Source organism: Oryctolagus cuniculus, chromosome 5, assembly GCF_051225735.1.
Source record: "Oryctolagus cuniculus isolate XC-2025 breed Fujian yellow rabbit chromosome 5, ASM5122573v1, whole genome shotgun sequence".
Taxonomy (NCBI): Eukaryota; Metazoa; Chordata; class Mammalia; order Lagomorpha; family Leporidae; genus Oryctolagus; species Oryctolagus cuniculus.
The window spans coordinates 113,305,554-113,328,757 of NC_142871.1; the positions used below are offsets into that span (position 1 = coordinate 113,305,554).

General features: G+C 36.0%; 1 protein-coding gene across 1 annotated transcript in view; it reads left to right on the forward strand.

Moving 5' to 3' along the window:
- COL21A1 (collagen type XXI alpha 1 chain) overlaps window positions 1–23,204 on the forward strand; it is a 180,147-nt gene that overhangs the window by 94,829 nt on the left and 62,114 nt on the right. The window contains exons 11-12 of the mRNA XM_089333077.1: window positions 12,574–12,627; window positions 12,719–12,772. Coding sequence (XP_089189203.1) covers window positions 12,574–12,627; window positions 12,719–12,772 — 108 coding nt within the window. The remainder of the gene's footprint in view (window positions 1–12,573; window positions 12,628–12,718; window positions 12,773–23,204) is intronic.

A 23,204-nucleotide genomic window follows, 5' to 3' on the forward strand; every position in this document is an offset into this window, starting at 1 on the left:
AGAGAGACAGAGAGAAAGGTCTTCCTTCTGTTGGTTCACCCCCCTCCCCCAATGGCTGCACTGTGCTGATCGGAAGCCAGGAGCCAGGTGCTTCCCCTGGTCTTCCATGCGGGTGCAGGGCCCAAGCACTTGGGCCATCCTCCACGGCCTTCCCAGGACACAGCAGAGAGCTGGACTGGAAGAGGAGCAACCAGGACAGAACTGGTGCCCCAACCAGGACAAGAACCTGGAGTGCCAGCGCTGCAGGCAGGCCTGGTGAGCTGGGGTGCTGGCCAATGTAGATGTATCTAAAACCATGTAAATGGATGGAGTGTAGAGCGTGAGTACCGATAAAGAGAAGGGGGCAGTTGAATGAGCTTTGGGCTAGGAGGAGAATGATTCAGCCAAGGAAATTGGAAAGGACTGATCAGTGAAGCACAAGACTAGATGAGTGTGGATTCCAAGTGAGAAAATTATTTCAAATAGGAGGTCATTGGTTGGATCAATGTGGTCAAGGGGTCAAAAAAAGTGACACCCCTGATTAGACTATTACATTTGCTGTGTGGAGTAATTGAAGACCTTGGTAAATAGGATTTCATTCAGGGAGAGAGCAAAAGCTTGGCAGAAAGGATTCAAGAGGGAATGGGAGATAGGAAAATGGTGAGCATTTATAAACATGTATGTTCTTCTAAGGACATAAAGAGAAACAAAAATGAAGATACTTCTCTTATGGCCTCTGTGACTTCTTTCCTAATTACACTGGGTGAAAAGATTTTTATAAATAAGAACCTTGCTCCTCCTGGAGACCCCTTTCCTGGGAGCTACTCTCTGACTGGAAGCTGAAGTGCTGTACTAATTCCAGTGCAGATACCCTTCATAAGCTGATCTGTCATCTGCTGGTATCTTAGAATGACACAGTGCTCCCCTGAGGGCCTTTTTTTTTTTTTTTCAGTAATGAAAAGTCCTGAGCAATGAGTAGAAATGAGTTGCTGAGAAGCCTTTTGGCAGGTTTTTTATTTTTATTTTTGATTAAATATATTCCTATACATGAAGTATCAAAGACTATGTAGCCTGATATAGTGATCATGGATATTAGTCTATGACTCTGATTTAAATTATAATAGACTTAGTGCTTCATCTCATCAGTGTATGTATATATGTGCTTTTGTGTACATGCATATGATTTTCTATTTAAAGCTATTTAGTATCAAACACCAGTGAGTGTGATATATGCAGAATAATGGCTTCTCAATTCGTACATGTCCTACTTCCAAAGAACTGTGAACATGTTACCTTACCTGACAACAGTGATGTTGCAGATATAGTTAATGTAAGGATCTTGAGATAGGGAAATTATTGTTAATTACCTATGTGGCCCAGTGTTGTAGAATGAGTATTTAGAAGAAGGAGCCAGAGTGTCAGAGTTGGAGGGTTATTGATGATGAGAAAGGGGAGATCAGAGTGCAATAGCCATGAGTCAGCATTTGTAAGCAGCTTCTGCAAATGTACTTCAAAATGTTTCTTTTAGTATTTTAGTATTAAGTGATGTTTAAGATTGAATGATATTTATTTTGGTACAAAATTTTTTTTTAACTTTTATTTAATGAATATAAATTTCCAAAGTACGACTTATGGATTACAATGGCTTCCCCCCCATACCGTCCCTCCCACCCACAACCCTCCCCTTTCCCACTCCCTCTCCCCTTCCATTCACATCAAGATTCATTTTCGATTATCTTAATATACAGAAGATCAGCTTAGTATACATTAAGTAAGGATTTCAACAGTTTGCTCCCACACAGAAACATAAAGTGAAAAATAATAGATGATTTTTTTTTTAAATGATGATGAAATCAGAGCAGACCTATTGTCATGTTTAATCCCAGTGAGAGTCAAGTTGGGAATTGATAATTTCTTTTTTTTTTTTTTTTTTTTTTTTTTTTTTTTTTACAGAGGATCAGTTTAGTATGCATTAAGTAAAGATTTCAACAGTTTGCACCCCCATAGAAACACAAAGTGAAATATATTGTTTGAGTACTCGTTATAGCATTAAATCTCAATGTACAGCACATTAAGGACAGAGATCCTACATGAGGAGTAAGTGCACAGTGACTCCTGTTGTTGACTTTACCAATTGACACTCCTGTCTATGGCATCAGTAATCTCCCTATGCTCCAGTCATGAGTTTCCAAGGCTATGGAAGCCCTCTGAGTTCTCCGACTCTTATCTTGTTTAGACAAGGTCATAGTCAAAGTGGAGGTTCTCTCCTCCCTTCAGAGAAAGGTACCTCCTTCTTTGATGACCTGTTCTTTCCACCGGGATCTCACTCACAGAGATCTTTTGCCAGAGTGTCTTGGCTTTCCATGCCTGAAATACTCTCATGGGCTTTTCAGCCAGATCCGAGTGCCTTTAGGGCTGATTCTGAGGCCAGAGTGCTATTTAGGACATCTGCCATTCTTTGAGTCTGCTGAGTATCTCACTTCCCATGTTGGATCACTCTCCCCTTTATTTATTCTATCGGTTAGTGTTAGCAGGTACTAGACTTGTTTATGTGCTCCCTTTGACTCTTAGTCCTTTCGTTATGATCAATTGTGAACTGAAATTGATCACTTGGAATAGTGAGATGGCATTGGTACATGCCACCTTGATGGGATTGAATTGGAATCCCTGGAACAAAAATTTTTGAAGTCTGTGTATGATTTTGTTATTACATGCATGACCATTAGCTTTTTAAAGAGCGGTTGTGTACATCTATCTCAATTTTTTATACCAAGATAAACTTAATCTTTTCATATCTTTTTTTCTATGAACTTTTGGGAAAGAATAAATCCTCTCCTGGAGTCTCTAGATGAAGGATGCTCTGCTGACACCTTGAATTTAGCTCTTTAAGATCCATTTTGAATTTCTGAGCTTCAGAATTATGAGCTAGAAGATAATAAATTAATCTGTGTTTCAAATAATTTGTCATGGTTGAAACAGGAAACTGTTAAACCAGCCTAAATGCTGATTTCCCATTGTGTGGATTTTTCTTAAATATCCCCCACCCCCTGTTTCTTTCCCTCTGCAGGAGACATGAGGTTGGGTGGCCAAGCAGGAAGAGAAAGAGAGCCTGGAAGCCAGAACAGCTGAGGGTCATTAGTATGTGTCCAGAGCCAGCACCCAGCAGGGGTGGGAAGGTGTGGGTGGAGCCTCTGGCTGGCTATGAGAGCCATCTGGACCAAGGAAACTCAGATGGAACAATTAGAGGGGAATTCTGCTTTGTTTGGATTTCGTTCTGTGCAATCCCCCTCAATAAGCAATTTGATTCTCTTTCACACATTATAACCAGGCCAAGTCAACTGAAGCTTTAAATAGGAAATTATTCCACTCTGGAGACATGAATTTTCATAAGGAAAGTGAATTCAATAAAAATCAGAGAGCTAAGTCATATCATTCCATTTCTTTCTTATTTCTTAATCAGGTAAATAACTTCTATCAGTTTAAGATTTGAATTCTTTTATCATTACAAAAGAGAGGCAGAGGAAATATTTAAATATCCTGCTGGGTAATTCAGAGTAGTGCAATTACTAAAGGCTTTATACTGATATGGCATTGATTTTTCTTAAAAAAAAAAAAAAAGGCCATATGTGGAAACATAAACTGACTAGTTTATTATTTTGTAGACTTTTCTTGTCATTATTAGTTACTCTCCATGAAATAAAGCATTTTTACTTAAACAAAAGCCCTTGCTGGTCACTGCAGGGATTGGATCTGGATCTGGTTTGTTCTCTAGTCAGCAAAATTGCTTTGCTTCTATGGGACTCAGTTTTTTCACCTGGACAATGATAAGATGGTGTCTAATGAGATCTAGATTCTGTCCAGTTTATTTCTAAGAGTCCATGGAAGCCATCATGTTTGCTAAGAAATAAAGGTGAAAGATACTAAGCTGTTCATTCTGGAGATGATTTTATATATCCATGACCTCAAGAGGTGCGTTGGGAAGCCTGGCTGCACCTTGCCACCATAGATAAAGCAGTGAGTTATTCAAGGGGTCACACTCAGTGATTCAGTGTCCTCCTTCTCCTGCTCCCCTTAAGTGTGGCATTAAGTAGTCTTAAAAAGAGGTCTACTTCTATGAGACATTAAACCTCACCAAGTGATAGTCGGCCACAGGCAGAAAATTTCAAAATTCTGTGACTATAAAATCACCCAGTATAAATGTGTGGAAGGGAAAGATTTGTGGGAAATGGATTTGGATAGGTAGGAAGGACAATGGAAGGAAGAGCACAGAGTCCCTTAGGCCATTGTGGTGACCTTAGCTTTCTGTTAAAGTGAGCTCCACAGGCTACAGAAGTGACAGGATCTAACTCATTTTTAAAAGAAAGTACTCTGGCTTTGGGGATGAGAACAGAGAGACGCAGGAGGCTATTGCAATAACCAAGTTGTGACATGATGGCAGCAAGGATCAGGGTGAGCAGTGTTAAGGTGAGCAGAACTGCTTACATTCTACATTTTGAAGATAGAGCTGCCAGGACTTGCGAATGAGTTAGATGTGGATTTGAGAAGGAGAAGTCAAGGTAGACTAGTTTTGTGGAAGAATGAGGTGATGGCATCAGGAGTGTAGCTTTGGATATGTTAAATGTGTATGAGTAGAAATTTTAAGTGGGTAAATGAATATAGAAGTTTGGCATTCAGGGTAATTTCCATTTTGGGGGGTGTCCTTTGTTTTCTGTAGGGGTGATGGTATTTTTCATATAGAGCAATATGATCTCATGCTTCAAGAGAATTAATCCATTAAATATATGTTATGAATATGTCTTCTGACTACTCATTTGCTTTATAATTTTGTTTTTAAGTTTAGAAATGTAAACATATCTTTCAGTGTTATTTATTCTTTTTAAGCATGAACTACCCTACTATATGCTTATTTAATTTGTTGTGATGTTTAATGGCTTTTAGTTCTTGATTTCAATAGAAATGTATTGCAGCACTTAGAGTGACCTGAGGATCCAAAAAGATATGGGAAACTTAGAGAATGGACAATTCTAGCATAGTGAATTTCAACCTGAATAAATATATGGCTGTTAACTTGAAAATGAGATGTTGTTTAATCTTGGCAAGAAAGAGTTCAGCATATATATAATGGGGCTGCCTAAAAGGCTGGTGCAATTTTTGGCAGTTAGGTAATATGAAATGTTTATATTGAGGAAGATGACAGCACTGCCCATGGAGTGTTAGATCTGGTTTAGGACTCCACATTTAGGGCCATTTAGCAGCTGGAATTCCTTCAGCAGGAATAACTAGGAGAGTATAAGAACTCAGAAGGCAGACTATGAGGGAGGATTTACTGAACTGCTTGTGTCATCCACGTGAGGGGTACTGTTTTCAGATATCCAGTTGTTCAGATGGTGGAGAGTAGGGGAAAAATGGGAGGAGAACTATCACTTAGACTTGCAGACTACTGACGGAGGTAATAGTTAGTAGTAAAACAAGCAGGACCCATGAGGCAAAACTCTTTATGCTTTCCTCCTTTCAGACCCTTAACTGAATATGGTGTCAGTTGAGGGCTCAACAATTTGAGAGCAGTGGGGAATTTGGTTCTATTTGTCATGAAAATTAAAGAACTGGAGAATGGGATACATTAGAATAAAAACAAAAGGAGTGGCTAGAAGAGAACTAAAAGTGGCAGCTTAATTATCAAACATTCTTCTAGAGAGAACAGTTCCTACCTGAATTCTCATTTCACCTCATTCTGGGTTTCTTAGCAACAACATTTATTTTCTTATTTTATTCCACTGACATTAATCTCTCTCAACAACCTCTCCCCAACCTCAGCCCAGTTAAAATATGGCCTATTAGTCTTGAATAAATTGTCCTACTCTTTGGGTAGTTCTCTCTTTTCTCTAATGAAATGTCCTTTAAAACTTACATCTTCATAAAGCTTTTTTTTAAAATTTTTTTTTATTTGACAGATAGAGTTAGACTGAGAGAGAGAGATAGAGGGAGACAGAGAGAAAGGTCTTCCTTCCATTGGTTCACTCTCCAAATGGCTGCAATGGCCAGCGCTGCCAGGAGCCAGGTGCTTCCTCCTGGTCTCCCATGCGGGTGCAGGGCCCAAGCACTTGGGCCATCCTCCACGGCCTTCCCAGGCCACAGCAGAGAGCTGGCCTGGAAGAGGAGCAACCAGGACTAGAACTGGCACCCATATGGGATGCTGGCGGTGTAGGTGGAAGATTAACCAAGTGAGCCACGGCGCTGGCCCCCATAAAGCTTTTTTAAACAAAGATTAACTGATTAGCTCATTCATTTTACTAAAACACTGTCCTATAGAAATCATATGTGGATCTTTCCCCATTAGTCTGACATGTCTTTTAAATTGATTATTTGTATTTTATATATTATGTGTAGCATATACAATAATAATAGTTTATGTGTAGATAAATATATATATATAAGTATATATATATACACCAGTGTACCAGTGTTTGTATATAAATTAAACTCTTCAAGGAATTGTTCAGTAACACATCTAGCATTTCTGATTTTAAAGATAAATTTATGCTTATCTTGTATATTCTTTTGATCATTATCCATATGAATATAGGGCTGTCTCTATCATAGTTCTTATTTTCATTGCTGGTTGGGTCAATAAATATTCATTAGTTTATTTTCTTATTAGTCATTCTTTCATTCATTTACTTATAAGCTTTACATTTGTTGGATGTTTACTGTGTTTCTAAAACTCTTTTAAGCTTCCAATACTTTGGGTGGAGACGATAAATACAGACACATTGTATTGGGTAATGGTAGGTACTATGGAAAAAATATAGCAGCACAACAGGAGAAGGAAAGAGGTAAGCTATTGGTTACCTATGTTGTTTTGATATAAAAAGCATAGTTGTTAAAAATGTAGGTTGTAATGTAAGAATTGCCAAAAATAGAATAGGCTACCTTAAAAAGTTGTGCATTCTCCTCTTTTATAAGCTTGGAACAACTTTGAGTATAATCTTAGGAAAAATGGCAATTTGTCAATGTTTAACTAAAATATGTGACTCTAAGATTTTAGTTCTATTTGCAGAGATTATTTGTCAAAAGTAGGCAGTGTTTTTCACTTGTGTGCTTCGCTCAAGGCAAATTATTATAGGAAATCAGATGATGTTGCTTTGTTTTTGTCACCAGTTCACCTTTCCTAAGGCAGAGAGGATTACATTTAGATTAAATTTCATTTGTAGTCAATGTGGTTTTCTTTGATGGAGAGATTGTGTTTCCTCCCCAGCACCTTATATAGATTTAAATGTCAAATATGCTTTTTAAATTATTTCATAAAATATTTTTGTGCTACTTTATATTTAATAATCAATTAAATTAAATTTTCCCCTAGAATCCCTCTTACATTAAGTGCTATCATCTGCCATCCCACTGCCTAGGAACTTAGTCATACCTCCACAACTCAAAATTCCTCATCCCTGAAAACCCATTGTTAATTTAGATGAAACAAACTGCATGTGGACTCAGGTTATACCTGCCATTCAGTGTCCTCTGCAGGAACAGCTCTCCCGTGTGGTTTATGTGCTTTCACTTGTCCCTCATCATCTATCCTCCATAGGGTAGCAGGTGATCTTTTCAGAGCACAAGTCTGGTTGTGTGACATCCTGCTTTAAATTGCTTTAGTGGCTTAGAAAAGGATCAAAGTTCTTCGTAAGCTATGCATGCAACCTCCAATCTACTGTCCCAGTCTTGTCTTGTTCCTCTCTTTCTGGCTCTGTGAATTTGGTTCACCGGGTCTTGTGGCAGGACATACTGAAAGGCGTCCTTTTGTGCACTGTGCTTCCTTTTGCATCCCTTTGATTTTGTCTCCGGGAAAGCATCCCAGCAGTGCCTGCTTTTCTTCACTTCCATTGCATCTCCATTCTTTCTTGGGACATAGCTCAGATGTCACCTGTTAATTACTTGATTAATGTCACCTATTAATCCCATAAGTGAGCAACCAATTAAAGCACATAAATGACTTGAATATAGGTTAGGCAGTTAAGAAACTGGTTTCTATATTAGTTGTATGTAGAAAGACAAAGACATGAATTTTCTTGGAGTTTAGTTGTATAGAGCTATAAAGTCTGCCAATGACTCAGAGAATCCAGAGAGGACATTAAAAATACAAACTTGATTTTCATTGCATAGTTACCCTGGCTGTGTACCAGAGTATAGGTTGGAATTCTGGGAAACTTTGAAGACAATTCTATTATACAATAAACTTTAAATCACATTCTTTCATTTTCTAAGCAAGGTTTACATCCTAATGATTTCTCTGGACTTTGTTCTCACTTTAAGTTTAGAATATTTAAGGAAAACCAGTATGTCTACCATCCTTTCTACTTTTAAAAAGGTATATGTTTACATTGGCAGAGTGTTTTATGGGATCATTACTAGATTTAGAAGAAATGATGGACCTTGCAAATTTGAGGATTTTATTTTCTTAATTTTCATTTCACTGCTATACATCTTTCTTGGAGCATTGTGACTATGAATCATGGAAGATAATTAAATTGATTTTGTATTCTTCAACCCTGCAATTTGGCAATGATAATATTTTTTCCTAAAAATGACTCATTTATAAAGAGACTCTCTGTGAACATGGAAAAGACATAAATACTGCAAGAAATTTTGCAGATGGGGGTAGGGTAGATATTTAGACCTGTTGATAGTTGCAGTACTAAAATTGAATACCATTAAGCAAAGATCATAAGAAATATATAGTTCTACAATGAAACAGAAACTCATGTTCAGAAAAGTAAACCTCTGTAAGCTACATGTAAAAGCTTATCATTTTTCCAGCTTTAGGGCATTTTTCTTTTCTTTTTTTTTTTTTTTTAGTATATCCCGCTATGAGTCAACCAATGTTTTATTTCTTGCTCCTCTTGGAAATTGTTCTGTGTTATAATACTCCTCCCTGTTAACCATTATTTCCCTGATTTTTAGTCCAGAAATTATTTTTCTGAATTTCACCCAATCTCTTCTGGTGTTTTGCCCTGGGATTCCCCCAGTTTGGATGTGTCTTTGATTTTCTTTATTTTGTTATTGAGCATGTTTCCTCTAGCTTCTAAAATAATCTTGACTTTCTTTACACAACTAATATCTCAAGAATGTATCTCATTGTAAATTTGAAAAAAAAAATGTGCTATATTATTCTGATAATGTGGGGAGCTTTTATTCTTTTATCTAGTATTTCTTTTAAGATTTATTTCTTTATCTGAAAGAGTTACACAGAGAGAGGAGAGGGAGAGATAGAGAGGGAGAGGGGAGAGAGAGAGAGAGAGAGAGAGAGAGAGAGAGAGATATTCCATCTGTTGTTTCACTCCCCAACTGGCTGCAATGGCTGGAGCTGTGCTGATCTGAAGCCAGGAGCTAGGAGCTTCTTCTGGGACTCCCACATGGGTACAGGGGCCTAAGCACTTGAGCCATCTTCCATTGCTTTCCCAGGCCAAAGCAGAGAGCTGTATTGGAATTGGAGCAGCCAGGACTTGAACTGGTACCCATATGGGATACCAGCACTGCATGTGGCGGCTTTACCTGCTATGCTACTGCACCAGCCCCTTTTATCTAGTATTTCTAAAGATGAAATAGTCATTATAAAATACACTGTAAGCATGCTTGTATGTTCAGTATTGTATTAAGTCTTTATGAAATGGTTAAGTCATAATGATGATTCCAGAGCCTGCCTTCTTGAATGCACCAACAGTGATTTTAAGCCTTTGCAGTACCATTCTGAAAAATTGTTCTCATGGTTTTATAAAATAGTCTTTGAGACTGAAGAAAATGATGAAAATTTCATTCACTAAACTCCTAACATATGCCACATGTTTCCACCTGTGACTCCATTTCCTTCTCTTCAAAAGTGTAGTAGATAATATTATCCTAACCTGTGGTACAAACTGAGCCTTTGCTAGGCAATGTGACTTAGCCAAAGCTTCACAGAAAGTAGAAGGAGAGGCAAAAATCCAGTCCAAGGTCTTTTCCAACTTCAAAATTCATTGTCTTTCCACTTCACTGTGTTACCTCCCAGGACTTGGGATTTGATGACTCTGCCTGAGGTCGTATTATGAGTCAGAGTTGAGCTGGGAACACAGTCCAGGGCATCTCCAAGTCCTTTAAATCCATTAAAGTGCAATGTGTCCTCCATGACAAAGACATCATATCAACCTCTTCGAAGAGGACAGACATCACAGCAGCTTGTTAACTTTTAAAAAGTAATAAAGCAGATATGGCATTTGGCTTGGCTTTTGAAAAAATGTGAAAGAAAAATAATTCAATAAATGTGAACTTTGCAGATGACTGGCCATTTTGATCAATAGCCAATCTTCGTGACAACTTTCTTTTGAGGAATTTAATGAACATTCCTTTCTCTGGGCACTCAGAATTCTAAACAATTTAAAAATAGTCTGGAAAAATGGACTTCTTTGAATGTGATGAGTCATTCAAGAATGATCAGATCTGATTTCCCATGAAGCACATTCTGTAGAGGGTATTCCCACTGAGTCTATTGACTTACTAGCTATATAACTGGGCAAGTTACTTAACCCTCCATGCTTTCGTTTCCTTGTCTGAAAATGGCAATGATTTAGAACCCACATTACCAGGTAATGTGGGGTTTATTTGAATTAATGTATGTGAAATGCTTAGTGTGGAACATATGATAAATACTATAAATCAGTGTTGTTACTGTTTTTCCCAATTACAATAGCTTGTGTTAAATCATGTTGGATTTTCCAGAGGGAGCATAATGTTTTAAAAGATCTGCAGGATTTCTTGATGGAGGCATATTAAAGTAATTTAGCTATGTTCATTGCTATCAGTCAGGATTCAGATTCAGTTTCAGGACTTCTTCCAAAGTCTTTGAAAGAAATAGTTTCAGGGCTAAGCAGAAAGATAGCAATGTAGGGCTGACCCAAATTTGTATAGATTGAGTTTTTTCTGTCTTTTGACTGATCTTGAGAATATCAAACACTTGCTATTACTAAAAGTTTCAATTTGCTACTGGAAACTGCACAAATGTAAGATGGTGAGAGGTTGTGTACAATTGTATGCAGTTTGAATAACTTAGATTTCTCCCACTGCTGCATCAACAAAAATCTGCCCAACAATGTGTACAATGCTGTAATTCTTAGATGAATTAGATCTGGTTCCTGACTTGAAGGGGGTTTGCAATCCAGTGACACAGAACTGGTGCCACCCAGAGAGCAGATGGTGAGTTTGAACATTACAGGCTGTTTTATATGACATATGGAGAGGTTGATTATGGAACTCTTTGTTTGCTGGTGAAGCGAAATGTCTAAAGATTGGACAAAGGAACTCAAGAAAAAATTCTGGATCTTAGACATCACACAGAAAGCATAATGTTATACCCTGTGAAAAACTGAATGAAAATTGTACAATCATCATCATTCTGGAAGGAACTGACATAGCATTTTACCAAAAAAAAAAAAAAAAAAAAAAGAAACGTTAGCGCATGTAAAAAAAGAAAATCTATAATGTAAGACTTATTCAGAGACAATCATTATTATTGTTAGAGCTAGCAAATAATATTAGAAGGAATATTTGAAAATGTGAGTGTAAATAAGGGAATTATGAATCTCTAAAATTACAGTTATAAATATACCAACATGTGAATGGATGAATATGAAGGTCAAAGTAGGCACCCATGGATAGCCATGTGGAAATGTAGCTTTTGGATTAATGAATGAAGATGTAATTGGAAACATTAATGAGATATGTGTTAGCACTGTTGGCAATAGATACCTATATCCAAATAGTAAGAAAGATTGAATCTGAATAGAATGGTAAGTGTGTTTATAGGTGCCAGATGGTCCAAGTTAATGTTATTGTCATTCTTGAAACATAGATAAAGTTTGCGGCCTGCAAGTTTCTTTGGAGATTTTAACTGCCATGTGTTGAGTAAACAATGCATAGTTTGCCTCTATCTAAAAAGTTGTGCTACTTTACCAAGGGTCCAGTTTCTGGAGGGATGTGTAAGATGCAATGGAGATAAAATTGACTCCTCTGGTCTTCTGACCTTCAGTGGACAGCTCTGTGTTGGAGAATGATATGTCACAGCCATATTCTTGGATTTAACATCAGCAGCTTTCTAAAATAAGCAATCCAAAGATTGTTATACAGTTCATCTGAAGATTAACATTCATCAAGGTTTTAATTTATTCCAGGGATTAACTCAGTTGGCCATTTATCAAGTAGTTTAAAAATGTGATACATTTGTTTAATGTTCCAATCTTAAGTGTTTTCTCTTGAGTACTGTGTTTCCAACATACAGAACATTTCTTTGAGCTCTCTATTTTCAACCCAGAGCTTTCCACTTAATTTAATCTTTTGAATATTTTTATTAATATGGAAGACCTTTTCATGTATTTTTATAGATTTTATAAACATTGAAGGATTTGAATTGCTTATTAAGCATTTGATGTTTTGTTAGTTTTATTTCTTAAACAGTTGCTAAATGAAATTTTAGGTGTAAAAAGCTTGAGACAGAAGGGAATCATAAAGTAGAGAGCTTCATTTTTGTAAATACAAAGAAATGTTAATTGTTTCATGTTTATTTTTCTTTAGGGGTATCAGGGAATCACAGGATCACCAGGTGTTCCAGGATCTCCAGGAATACAAGTATGTGATCTGTTTGTAAACATTTTAGAAAATTCAACTCTAGGAAACTAAAAAATATAATTAACAGAATTTCATTTTGTGTTTAATTTAGGGACCTCAAGGACTGCCAGGTTACAAAGGAGAACCAGGGAGAGATGGTGGAAAGGTAAACATGCAAAATTGATGGTTTTAATCACTCAAATATAATAACAGGATTATCCTTGATGGCTGCCTTTCAGTAATGTTTGCCTTGGTGAATTCAAGATTCATGGACTCAGAAATTTGTTGGTGACCATTGACCAATAAAGCTCATACAAGGCATTTATAATTTGATGAAAGTGCTCAACAACAGATGACCACTGTTGGATGAAGCAGACATTGGCATGGATTGGATTCCATGTTCTGTCCTGTTGTTAAGCTCTGTGTGGTGCTACTCTGTGTAGCTAGAACTAAAATATGCACATTAGTGTCAGATAACCCAATGCCTGCAGGTCCAGCTCCAAATCGATATTTACCGAGAAGGGGGTCTCTTGTCATACACTGCTCCCATAAGTTTTCAAACAAAAATTTATGTTACAGGCTCTTTTATTACAGCACTGAGATTTTCCATACTTCCCATTTAAGTACATATTCATTAAATGTGTTCCCTAGATAGTCAGAGACTACTAGCTCTGATAATTTGTCCATGTCCAAGGTGCCCTTTGATTTTCTTGAATCCCTAAGTGATTTTATTAGCTTCATCCCTAGAGTACAGCCTTGTTTCCAGAATCTTTGAGGCATTCGGATGTGTCCTGATTTAAAAAAAAATTACAATAAACCTACAATAATTTTAAACTTCCAACTTTGCAAAAGTCTTATGTTTTACAAATAATGTTCTCAGCATTCACATCAGAGAAACACTGATGAAGACTTTATCCACTTGGTGATTTGATGGTTGCTCATGTTGATTTCAGAAAATTATATATCTCTGGAACCAAATTTTAAACTTTCAAGCGGTATAATTTTTGGCAAGTTACTGAATGCTTATTGTATATGAAAGTACTTAGTGTGACTCCTAGCACAGGTTTTTTTGTTGTTGTTGTTTTGTTTTTGTTTTAAATAAAGGGTTGCTTTTGTTCTGTTTTCTTCATCAGGTTTAGTGATAGTTGGGATGTGTAGCATGACGGGAGCTAATATGTATCATTGGGATGTCATGAATTATTGCATTCACCAGGGCAAATAGGAGGATCAGTGCCTGAAAACAAAACAGAAGATGGAATAGATGAGGGTAGATTGATAAAATGGGGAGAGTGATGGGTGGTAAAGCAGGATAGTTGATCTAATTCTCAAAGAAGAATGAAATCCTCTTGGCTACTGAGGGGCCCAGGGGCCTCTATGAGTCCTTTAAGCACTGAGCAATCTCAAACACAAACAGTCTGATTTTTGGGGAAAAAAATACATAACATTGCTTATGTGAATGAATATGTCTATGAATGAATGAGTGCATTTGTTTTTCCTCTTAATTGAGTTTTAGAGCTTAGATATAAAAAGGAGACTTTTTATTCGTATATCCTAAAAGAATTGGAGTAAACTTTTATGAGAAAAGATGTGCTTTTTTTGAAAAATCACAATATAGCTGGAGTGGGTACTATGGCACTGAAGGTTAAGCCATCACTTGAGAAGTTCCCATCGCAGGTGAGAGCACCTGGTTCAAGTCCTGGCTTCTCCTCTTGTATACAGCTCTTTGCTATGCACCTGGGAGACAGAAGATGATGGCCCATGTGCTTGGGTTCCTGCCTACCCACAGAGTTTCTGGCTCCTAGGTTAGGCCTGGTCCAGCCCTGGCTGTTGTGGACATTTGGGAGTGACCTAGCAAATGTCTCTCCTCTCTGTTACTCTTTCAAATAAATAAATAAATGTCTTTTAAAGAGAGTGAGACACAGCATGACTATTTATGACTGTTTGCAATTTTTTTACTTATCCTAATTTATCTTTAAAGGTATGGAGATGGGTTTTCAATCTAGCAGTTAAAAACACCCACATCGTGTATCAGAGTACCTGGAATTGATGCCCATCTCCAACTTTCTGCTAGATTTCTGCAGATTCTGACAGGCAGTGGTGATGGCTCAAGTAACTGGGTCTGTGCCACCCTTACAGGAGACTTGAATTGCTCCTGACTCCCAACTTCAACTCCTGCCAGGCACCATTGTAGGAATTCAGAGAGTGAACCTGCAAATAGGGTGCTTACTTGTGCTTTCTCTCTTTCTCTCTCTCTCTCTCTCTCTGTGTCCCTCTACATCTCTCTTCATCTCAAAAAAATAATCTTGGTATTTCTGCTTTTTTACTTGTTGAAAATTATGGAGAGTGGTATATTAAGCCAGTGACTATAAAGTAAATTGAAAGTATGTTATTGCAAAAATTAAAGGAAAAAAGGTAAAAAGGTGGCATTGAGGGATGGGTGGAGGGAGGGAAGTGTGATTATCTTCTTAGAATTGTATCTATGAAATATATGAAATCTATTATTTTTATATTAATAAAAATTTTTAAAAATAATAAAAAGAATCAAAGAATAACAGTAATTCTGCTAGTATTATCTTTATTCTATTGTTTTGGGTCATTATACTAAATTTTAAATATGGAGGTGTGAATGTTACAAAGCCATGCCTTTAATTGGATAAGATAACTAAGTTGTATGTTTCAACATAAGCCTCTGTTTTCAGACCAGCAATGATTGCATTTGGAGTTGGTGTTTTCCTGAGGTTCATTGTCAAGGTTAAACTCATTTGACACAGTCACCATGGGCCTAGAATCTCTTGTGGTATCTTCCCAGCTCCTTCCACATATTCCAGTTGGCTTTTGACAGTTCATTACCCAGAATTAAAGTAATTTAGTGAGTTAGGTAAAAGTTTTTCCTTGATTGTTCTACTATAATACATGATCTTCAGAAATGAGAAGGTTACAAAATATACCCCTGAGATGGCTTTGACTTGTGGCTGTGCAAGATGCTTTTTCCAGGCATCACACAGTGGCCTGTGGGAGACTGTTCCACCCAATACTGTTCTCTGTTAGGATATTTTCCCAGAATAATTTCCATCTTGTGGCTTTTCTCTAAAGACTCCCACATTAGGAGTTTCCACTTACGATAATTAAAACTATATCCACTTTCTTGCTGACTTTGTTCTCCGTATATCAGATGATAAATGTCTTTAGTTTTTTTTTTCTTAATGAATTTACTGTCAAAAGGAACGTTCAGCAAATTATCTTCAATTGATATCTCATTTTATTACATGCTTTAAAAGTATTCTTTGAAGTCTAAAAAAACCATTGAATACTTTCTCACACCTAAGGAGATCTAATATATTTAAATTGTGTGGAAAAAAACTTATGTTACTCCTTGTTGAATTTATAAATTTTCAAATTGACATGAAACTTTTCTGTAGAAAATTCAATTCTGAGATGCAGTTAATATTAATAATTGACTTTTTAGCTTATCTAGACTTTGTTCCAATTAATTAATTGTTTTTTTTCTGGACTTAAGAAATAAGATGTATTGATTATATATAAGATATCATTATTGAATGAACCATCCACTTTATTTGTCTTTGTAAGAACATTTAACATTTAAGTGGTCTCTTCAGAACCTCAGTTTCTCATTGCTCTCACGGTTTAGACTTCCTTCCTTACGTAAGTCTCATATTTCTGGCCTTCCAGTGTCAAAAGACTGAGTTGTTTTTTAGTGATTTCTTTTACAACCAATGTATGTTTTGAGAGAGCAGTAATAGAGAACTAAATTTAAAACAAAAGTTTTTAGGGGATAATATGTTGGAATTTAGTATGTTAGTGCTGATAGTTCTTAAAATACTCCTAAAGTTTTCCAATTAAAAAGAAGTGCCTCCTTGTCCTGCTTTTCCAAAAAAAAAGGAGGATAATCTATACATGTAGCTTTCTGGTAGCACCATGCCTCAAACACTGTGTGTGTATGTGTGTGTGTGCTCACGCATGAACATGCATGCATATTTTGTACATGTATGTATAATTTGGGGACTTAAGGCAGGCACTTGTTACATGATCAGTTATGAATTCAGATTGCTAATCTCCTAAACCCTGCATTTTAATTTCTTTAAATCCCATTTTCATCTGGGAAGTGGAAGCTATGGAATTACTTCATGGGCTTATTGTGAAGATTAATTGAGGCCACCATGTTTGGCCTAAAGTAAACACTATAAATTACTGATGATGGTGTTTTGTTTTGGAAAACCCTGTCCTGTTGATTACCAAACATAAAGATTTTGAAAATATGTCCAGTGCTGTGGCTCAATAGGCTAATCCTCTGTCTGTGGTGCCGACACACCGGGTTCTAGTCCCGGTCAGGGTGCCGGATTCTGTCCCGGTTGCTCCTCTTCCAGTCCAGCTCTCTGATGTGGCCTGGGAAGGCAGTGGAGGATGGCCCAGGTCCTTGGGCCCTGCACCCACATGGGGGACCAGGAGAAAGCACCTGGCTCCTGGCTTTGGATTGGCACGGTGCGCCGGCCGCAGCACGCAGGCTGCGGCAGCCATTGCGGGGTGAACCAACGGCAAAGGAAGACCTTTCTCTCTGTCTCTCTCGCTTTCCACTCTGCCTGTCAAAAAAAAAAAAAAAAAAAGATTTTGAAAATAGCTTTGTTGTATCTTTCTTTAATTGCTGAAATGCCCCATCTGAAACAATCAAATAGAAATTTCCCAAGTTTCTTCCCTATAGATCTACCCTCTTAACTATAGAGTTATATTTTACCCTCCTTCCTGTTAGATGGGTGAACTATAATCCGCAAACCTCAGTGTGCTCTTGAGTATTAATTACTCATTCTCTTCTCATCATTAATTTTTTTTCTAATTAAAATTTACCAATAGCCTAAAGACTACATAGCCTCCTTTGGCAACCTCCCCATTTCTGTTTCACATCATAGTATAAATACTCAAAAAGATACTTTCTTACTTCCCTGTCTCTCTCTAACCCACTTCAGTGGGACATCCATCCCAATCATGCTGCATATTTAGATAACCCGTCTACTTTCAAACCCAACAGTCAGTTCTGTTCAGAAATCTTTTGCTGCCTTGCTGTACATTTCAGCAACTTTGACACTGACTGTTTCTTTTTCCTATCCTCCTTGCAACTATTTCTCCTCTTGGCTTTTGACATGCTACACATTCCTAGATTTTCCCTGGCCTTCAGTAGTTACCTTTTTTATTATTGAATTCTTGGCATTTCCTCCTTCATCTGTTCTCTAAATGTTAGGGTGTTCCAGAGTTCAGTCCTGTGCACTTCCCTTCTCTCCTTCTTAGAGTTTATGATTATAATGTTATTAAGTATAAACTTATATAAATATGTATATTAATATTATCTACAGAATTATATTTATTATAACTGTTAATACTCTGATACAATTGACAAATATTTAAAAATAAATATACACACATATGCATATAGACAATCTGTTAACATATATATTTTGCTTCATCTAGAGAATTTTTAGATTCTAAATTTTAGAAATAGGACTTTTCAGAAAATCTTTCTTCCCTTTCTACAGTTTTCTTTTCTTTTCTTTTAAATAATTCTTTTGTAAGAGATTTTTCACCCAAAGAAACACTAGCTATGGCCTCCCTAAATATTTTCTGATCTTAGGCTCTCTTGCATGTCCCTGCTATATGTATAGTGCTGTCCTCTGTCTGCTCATAGTTTTATTACTTCTGTGGCTGCTTTAGCAAAGTTTTGATTATTTCCTAATTTTTCAACCTTTTTTTATTTTAACAATAAATAATTGATTCAGCATATTAATTTATTATGAAGAACATTAACTTTACTTCCTATCTCATCTACTGGCTACTATTACTCTTCTTGCCTTTTTTTTTTTTTTGTCTTCCTATATTGACATCATTTGGAAATGTTGCTGATTTTTTAAAGAAAGCTTCATGCTTTGTTCTAAACCCCATTTCTAAACTTCACCTTGGGTGTATAGTTTGGAGGGTTCATTGAGGAGCTCAGGCAATGACTCTGGAGTAGAGATCACAAGTCAACATTTTTTGTAAGCCCAAGTAGGCCACTGGTGATTGCTAAACCCAAAGGGAATGTCCATCAGTGTGTTAGAGGAAGGAAATATTTTAGTGAGTTTAAATAATCCCAACTATCATTATAGCCTGAGCCTGTGTAAAACTTAGCAAGTTTTTTTAGCCTGGGAGGAGAAGGAGCCTTAGGTACAAGAGTTGTTATATTGGCTACTTGAATGTTTTCCTGTGGAGTGTAAATTTTTCTGTTTTATTCCTAAAAAGATTTTGCATTGGTAGAATCCAAATTCATAACTCCTTACACTTAACCCTCATGTTGGCAAAGCAAGTTATTCTGTGCCCATGTTATGCTAATTGTGAAATAAACTATCTCTATTTTCCAATTTGCTAAACTGAGAACTGAAGCACGTGAGTCATTTAAGTGACTAACATAACTCAAGGATCAGGGGATTGAGATAAAATGCCTTAATCCCAGTCTGACCATGTTTTCCCTATACTTCGGGATTTGGGTCAGAATAATTTTCCACCATGAGGCTTGTGCCTCTGACTGTATTGTGTACACTGTGAGAAGAATTATATAATGCTTTGTTCAGTAGCATAGGTGTAAAATTCATATGTATATATAGGGCCACATGTCAAAAAAATCTCTTACTGAAAGCGTTTTGCAGTTTACAAGTATGGCAACCTATAATCTAGAGCTCATGATCCCTCTTCTTCCAAGAGAGATGTACAGTGTGAATACTCTCTCATGCACAGTCAGCACAACCTTAACTCATCCACCCAGCTCCCTCCCCAGAATGTCTTCTGCTTTGGTTCTTTATTGTCATCTTAACTTTTTTGTATTACCAACGAGATCACAGGAACACCTTTGTGTATTTTTCTTACTAAATTTTTCTCAGTATATCCATAGAAAGAATACCCAGAAGTGGAATTTGTTACTGGATCAAAAGAGTTAAATTCACCATTATACCTTGACACAAACTGCAGAACACAAACTGTGTTCTTCCAATAAGTATATGAAAATATCTTTCCTCACACATATCAACTTTGGGTTTTATTAGTTTTACAGTTTCTAAATTTTACCAATATATGTTAATAATCCTACTGGTTTGATTTTTATTTCTTTGTTGTTAAGTCACATAAAGAACCTTGACATGTGATTTGGGGCATTGTGTTACTTCTCTATATTTTGCTTTTGTTCATACCCTCACTTTTTTCCCCCCTTTCTGGGCTCTTTTTTTCAGAAATTGATTTGCTTATATGTATTTCATAGATTACTTTGTAAAAATGTTTTGTTGGCTTATAGTAAGTATATTAACTTAGTTTTGGCATTTTATCCATACAGAAAATTAAATTTTATTATATATTTTTTCTTTTATTTCTCCTATGTTTATTTCACATTGTAGAATTTTGATTATCATTACTTATAGGATTTTAAAAATTCTCTTATTTTATTTTTAGCCTATATGCTTCTGGTAGGAATGCTGTATATAAGCATTCACGTATATTTCTTCTTTTTTTTTTTCTAAATGGATAGCCAGTTGCTACAAAAATATTAGTGGAATATCACTTTTTTCCTTCATTTATTTGAAAAATCATTTTTGTCATTAACTTTCCATTTTCAATTGGCCCAACATTTTGGCTTTCCATTCTGTTCCCTTGATCTATCTACATCTTTTCCACCACCAAACTGTTTTAATTATTGTCACTTAATAGTATGAGTTAATATTGGCAGGAGAGTTGCTTCTTGATTATTCCTTATAATCAAAAATTTCCTGGCTCCCCTTTAATGCTTATTCTTCCAGATAAAACTCAGCTATGTTTCCTTCAATTTCTTATAATTTCAATTCATATTTAATTAGGATTACTTTCACTTTATGGATTGATTTTAGTAGCATTGACATCTCTCCAGTACTGAGTTTCCCTATTAAAGATTATGGCTTATTTTTCTGTTTACTCTTGAAAATTTGCTGTAATAATATTAAAGCTCTTTTTATAGTGATCTTGAATATTACTTAAGTTTACCATGCCTAGGAATTTTTAACTCTCTTTTTTCCCTATTAAAAGTAGAATATTTTCTGAAGTATTTTTTATTTTTAAATTTATTTTAACTGATACATTAATATTGTGTGTACTTATGGGATACCATCTGGCATTATGATATATATATATATATATATATATATACATTATGTGATGTCCAATCAGGGTAAGCATATCCATGTCCTCCAATATTTATCATTTCTTTATGGTGAAAATATCAAAATCCTTTCTTCTAGGACTGAAAATGAAAACATGTACAGTGTATTATCATGTATATCATTACCCTACTGCATGATGGTGTGTTAGAATGTCTTAGTTCTACTTAACTGTAATTTAGTATTCATCTGTGCCCCCTACTTATCCCAGCTTCTGGTAGTTCCATTATACTCTCAACTTCTATGAGAGCCACCTTTTTAGATTCCATAAATGAATGAGATCATCTGTCACTTATCTTTCTGTACTTGGCTTATCACAGTTAACATAATGTTAACATAATGACCTCTAATTCCATCCATGTTGGTGCAACTGACATGATCTCATCCTTATTTATGGCTGAGTAATAGTCCATCGTGTATATGTATTACATTTTCTTAATCCATTCATTAGATGATGGACATTTAGGTTGTTTCCATTTTTGGACCATTGTCAATAGTGCTGGGATAAACAGGAATATTGATTATTTACATATGAAAAGCTGTTTATTTTTATATATTAATTTTTAAAAAAAATTAATTGATTTATTAACTCACTTAAAGCATTATGTATAATGGCAAGTTAGATATGTAATCTTAAAAAAGATTATATGTTTTTTCCTTTTATGTTTATCCCTCTTACCACTGTATCTTGTTTAAACTCATTGGCTAGTCCAGAGAAACAGTAAAAATAGTGCTGATAGTGGGTAAGTTTAATTTTTTTTAAGCCTCAAACAAGTATTATTTTGTTTAGTTTTAGTTGGTGTCTCTTTTAGTAGTCTACTTTTTGATGACATATATATATAATACATATATTATGTATATATGTATATGTGTGTATGTATGTTTGCAGTTGTTGTCAGGATCTTCAAAATTCATGGAAACACATATTACAAAAACTTACATATGTATTTCAAAATTTGCACCAACATAAACTTATATCGTGATTTTATATTTCATGAACTTTTTGAAGTACCCTATATCTTTAACTTTTGATTGCAGTCAATAGAATAATCACAGTCTTGTTTCATTTATAACTTCCTCTCTACACTTACTGATACAAGATTTAAAAAATAGTACCTTGTCAAATATATAGTGACGATACCAATATTATGTTTTCTCAACTATTTACCATAAAATCTAAGTTCATTGGTGCATTTGGGAGCCTGGTTGAATGTCTAAGAATAGTTACATCCCACTCTCCCTTCTTAAGGTGAATTTCTCTTCTTCCACCTGGAAGAAGAATAAAAGTTTATTCTCTGAGCAAACATGATGGCCTCTAGGCTAAAGAAATAGAGTTGTACTACAACAATGGGATTTAGAGAGCACTGACCAATCCCAAAAACTCGTACTCCTCCTACTTGACATCAAAAACACTATTAGCCAGTCCTGTATGCCTCAGGCCCAGATGATCCTTCTGTGGGAAATCCACTGATGCCCAGAGCTATCCAATGAAATGTTTTTGAAGATCATGTTACACTATAGATCATAGTCAGTGAACTGTATCCATTGAGAGTTTCTGATCTTCTTTTATATCAACTGTTGATCAAGAATCGCCAAATAGCTCAGGAAAGTTAGAGATTAAAAAAAAAAAAAACAAAAATTCTTTGAAGAATTCATACAATAGAGAGGGAGACTTAAATAATCAGTTATGAACGTCCTCAGAGAAGGAGAACCCATGATAGAGCCTGCTTTAGTTGTGCTCCTTAGTGTTGAGCAAGGAGTTTTCAGGCAACCTGGAAGCAGAACTGCCATTCATGACCCTGTTATAGACCATATTCCAGATACCAGGTTCTTGCAATCACTATACCATCCATCTCAATCCCATTTCCAGGGTCTGCAGGCCTCTCTCTCTCCTGCCTCTGGCCTCCTAAAGGCCTCTAACACAGTTGCATGTCTACTTCTGTAGATAGGTGACAGGAGGCTGTCTATGTAAAGTATGGATGGAGACTGGAAGTGTGTTGTAGAATATTAATGTGTGTAGTCTCTAGGATATATGTATAGAGTGCCTGGAATAATTATTACAACCATACCAGTGTATAATATTATGAAATGTCAAGGCATTGCAAACAAAAGGAAGATCTATAAGCTTTTTGAAAGGGAAAATACCACCATTCCTGCTACCTCTGTACCCAACTCATGACTTTCCCTCAAAATAGGCAAAGTTACAAACTGTCAGAAAAAAGGAAGACTTCACATATTTCACAGGTGACATTGAAACAAGAATTGGAATGGAACAGAGCCTTCAAATGTCTGAGGGGAAAAAAACCTCAAAATTGTATTTTTATAAGTGAGTTATCAATTACATAATTAGATATTATAAAGAAATTTACAGAGGTGTAAGAT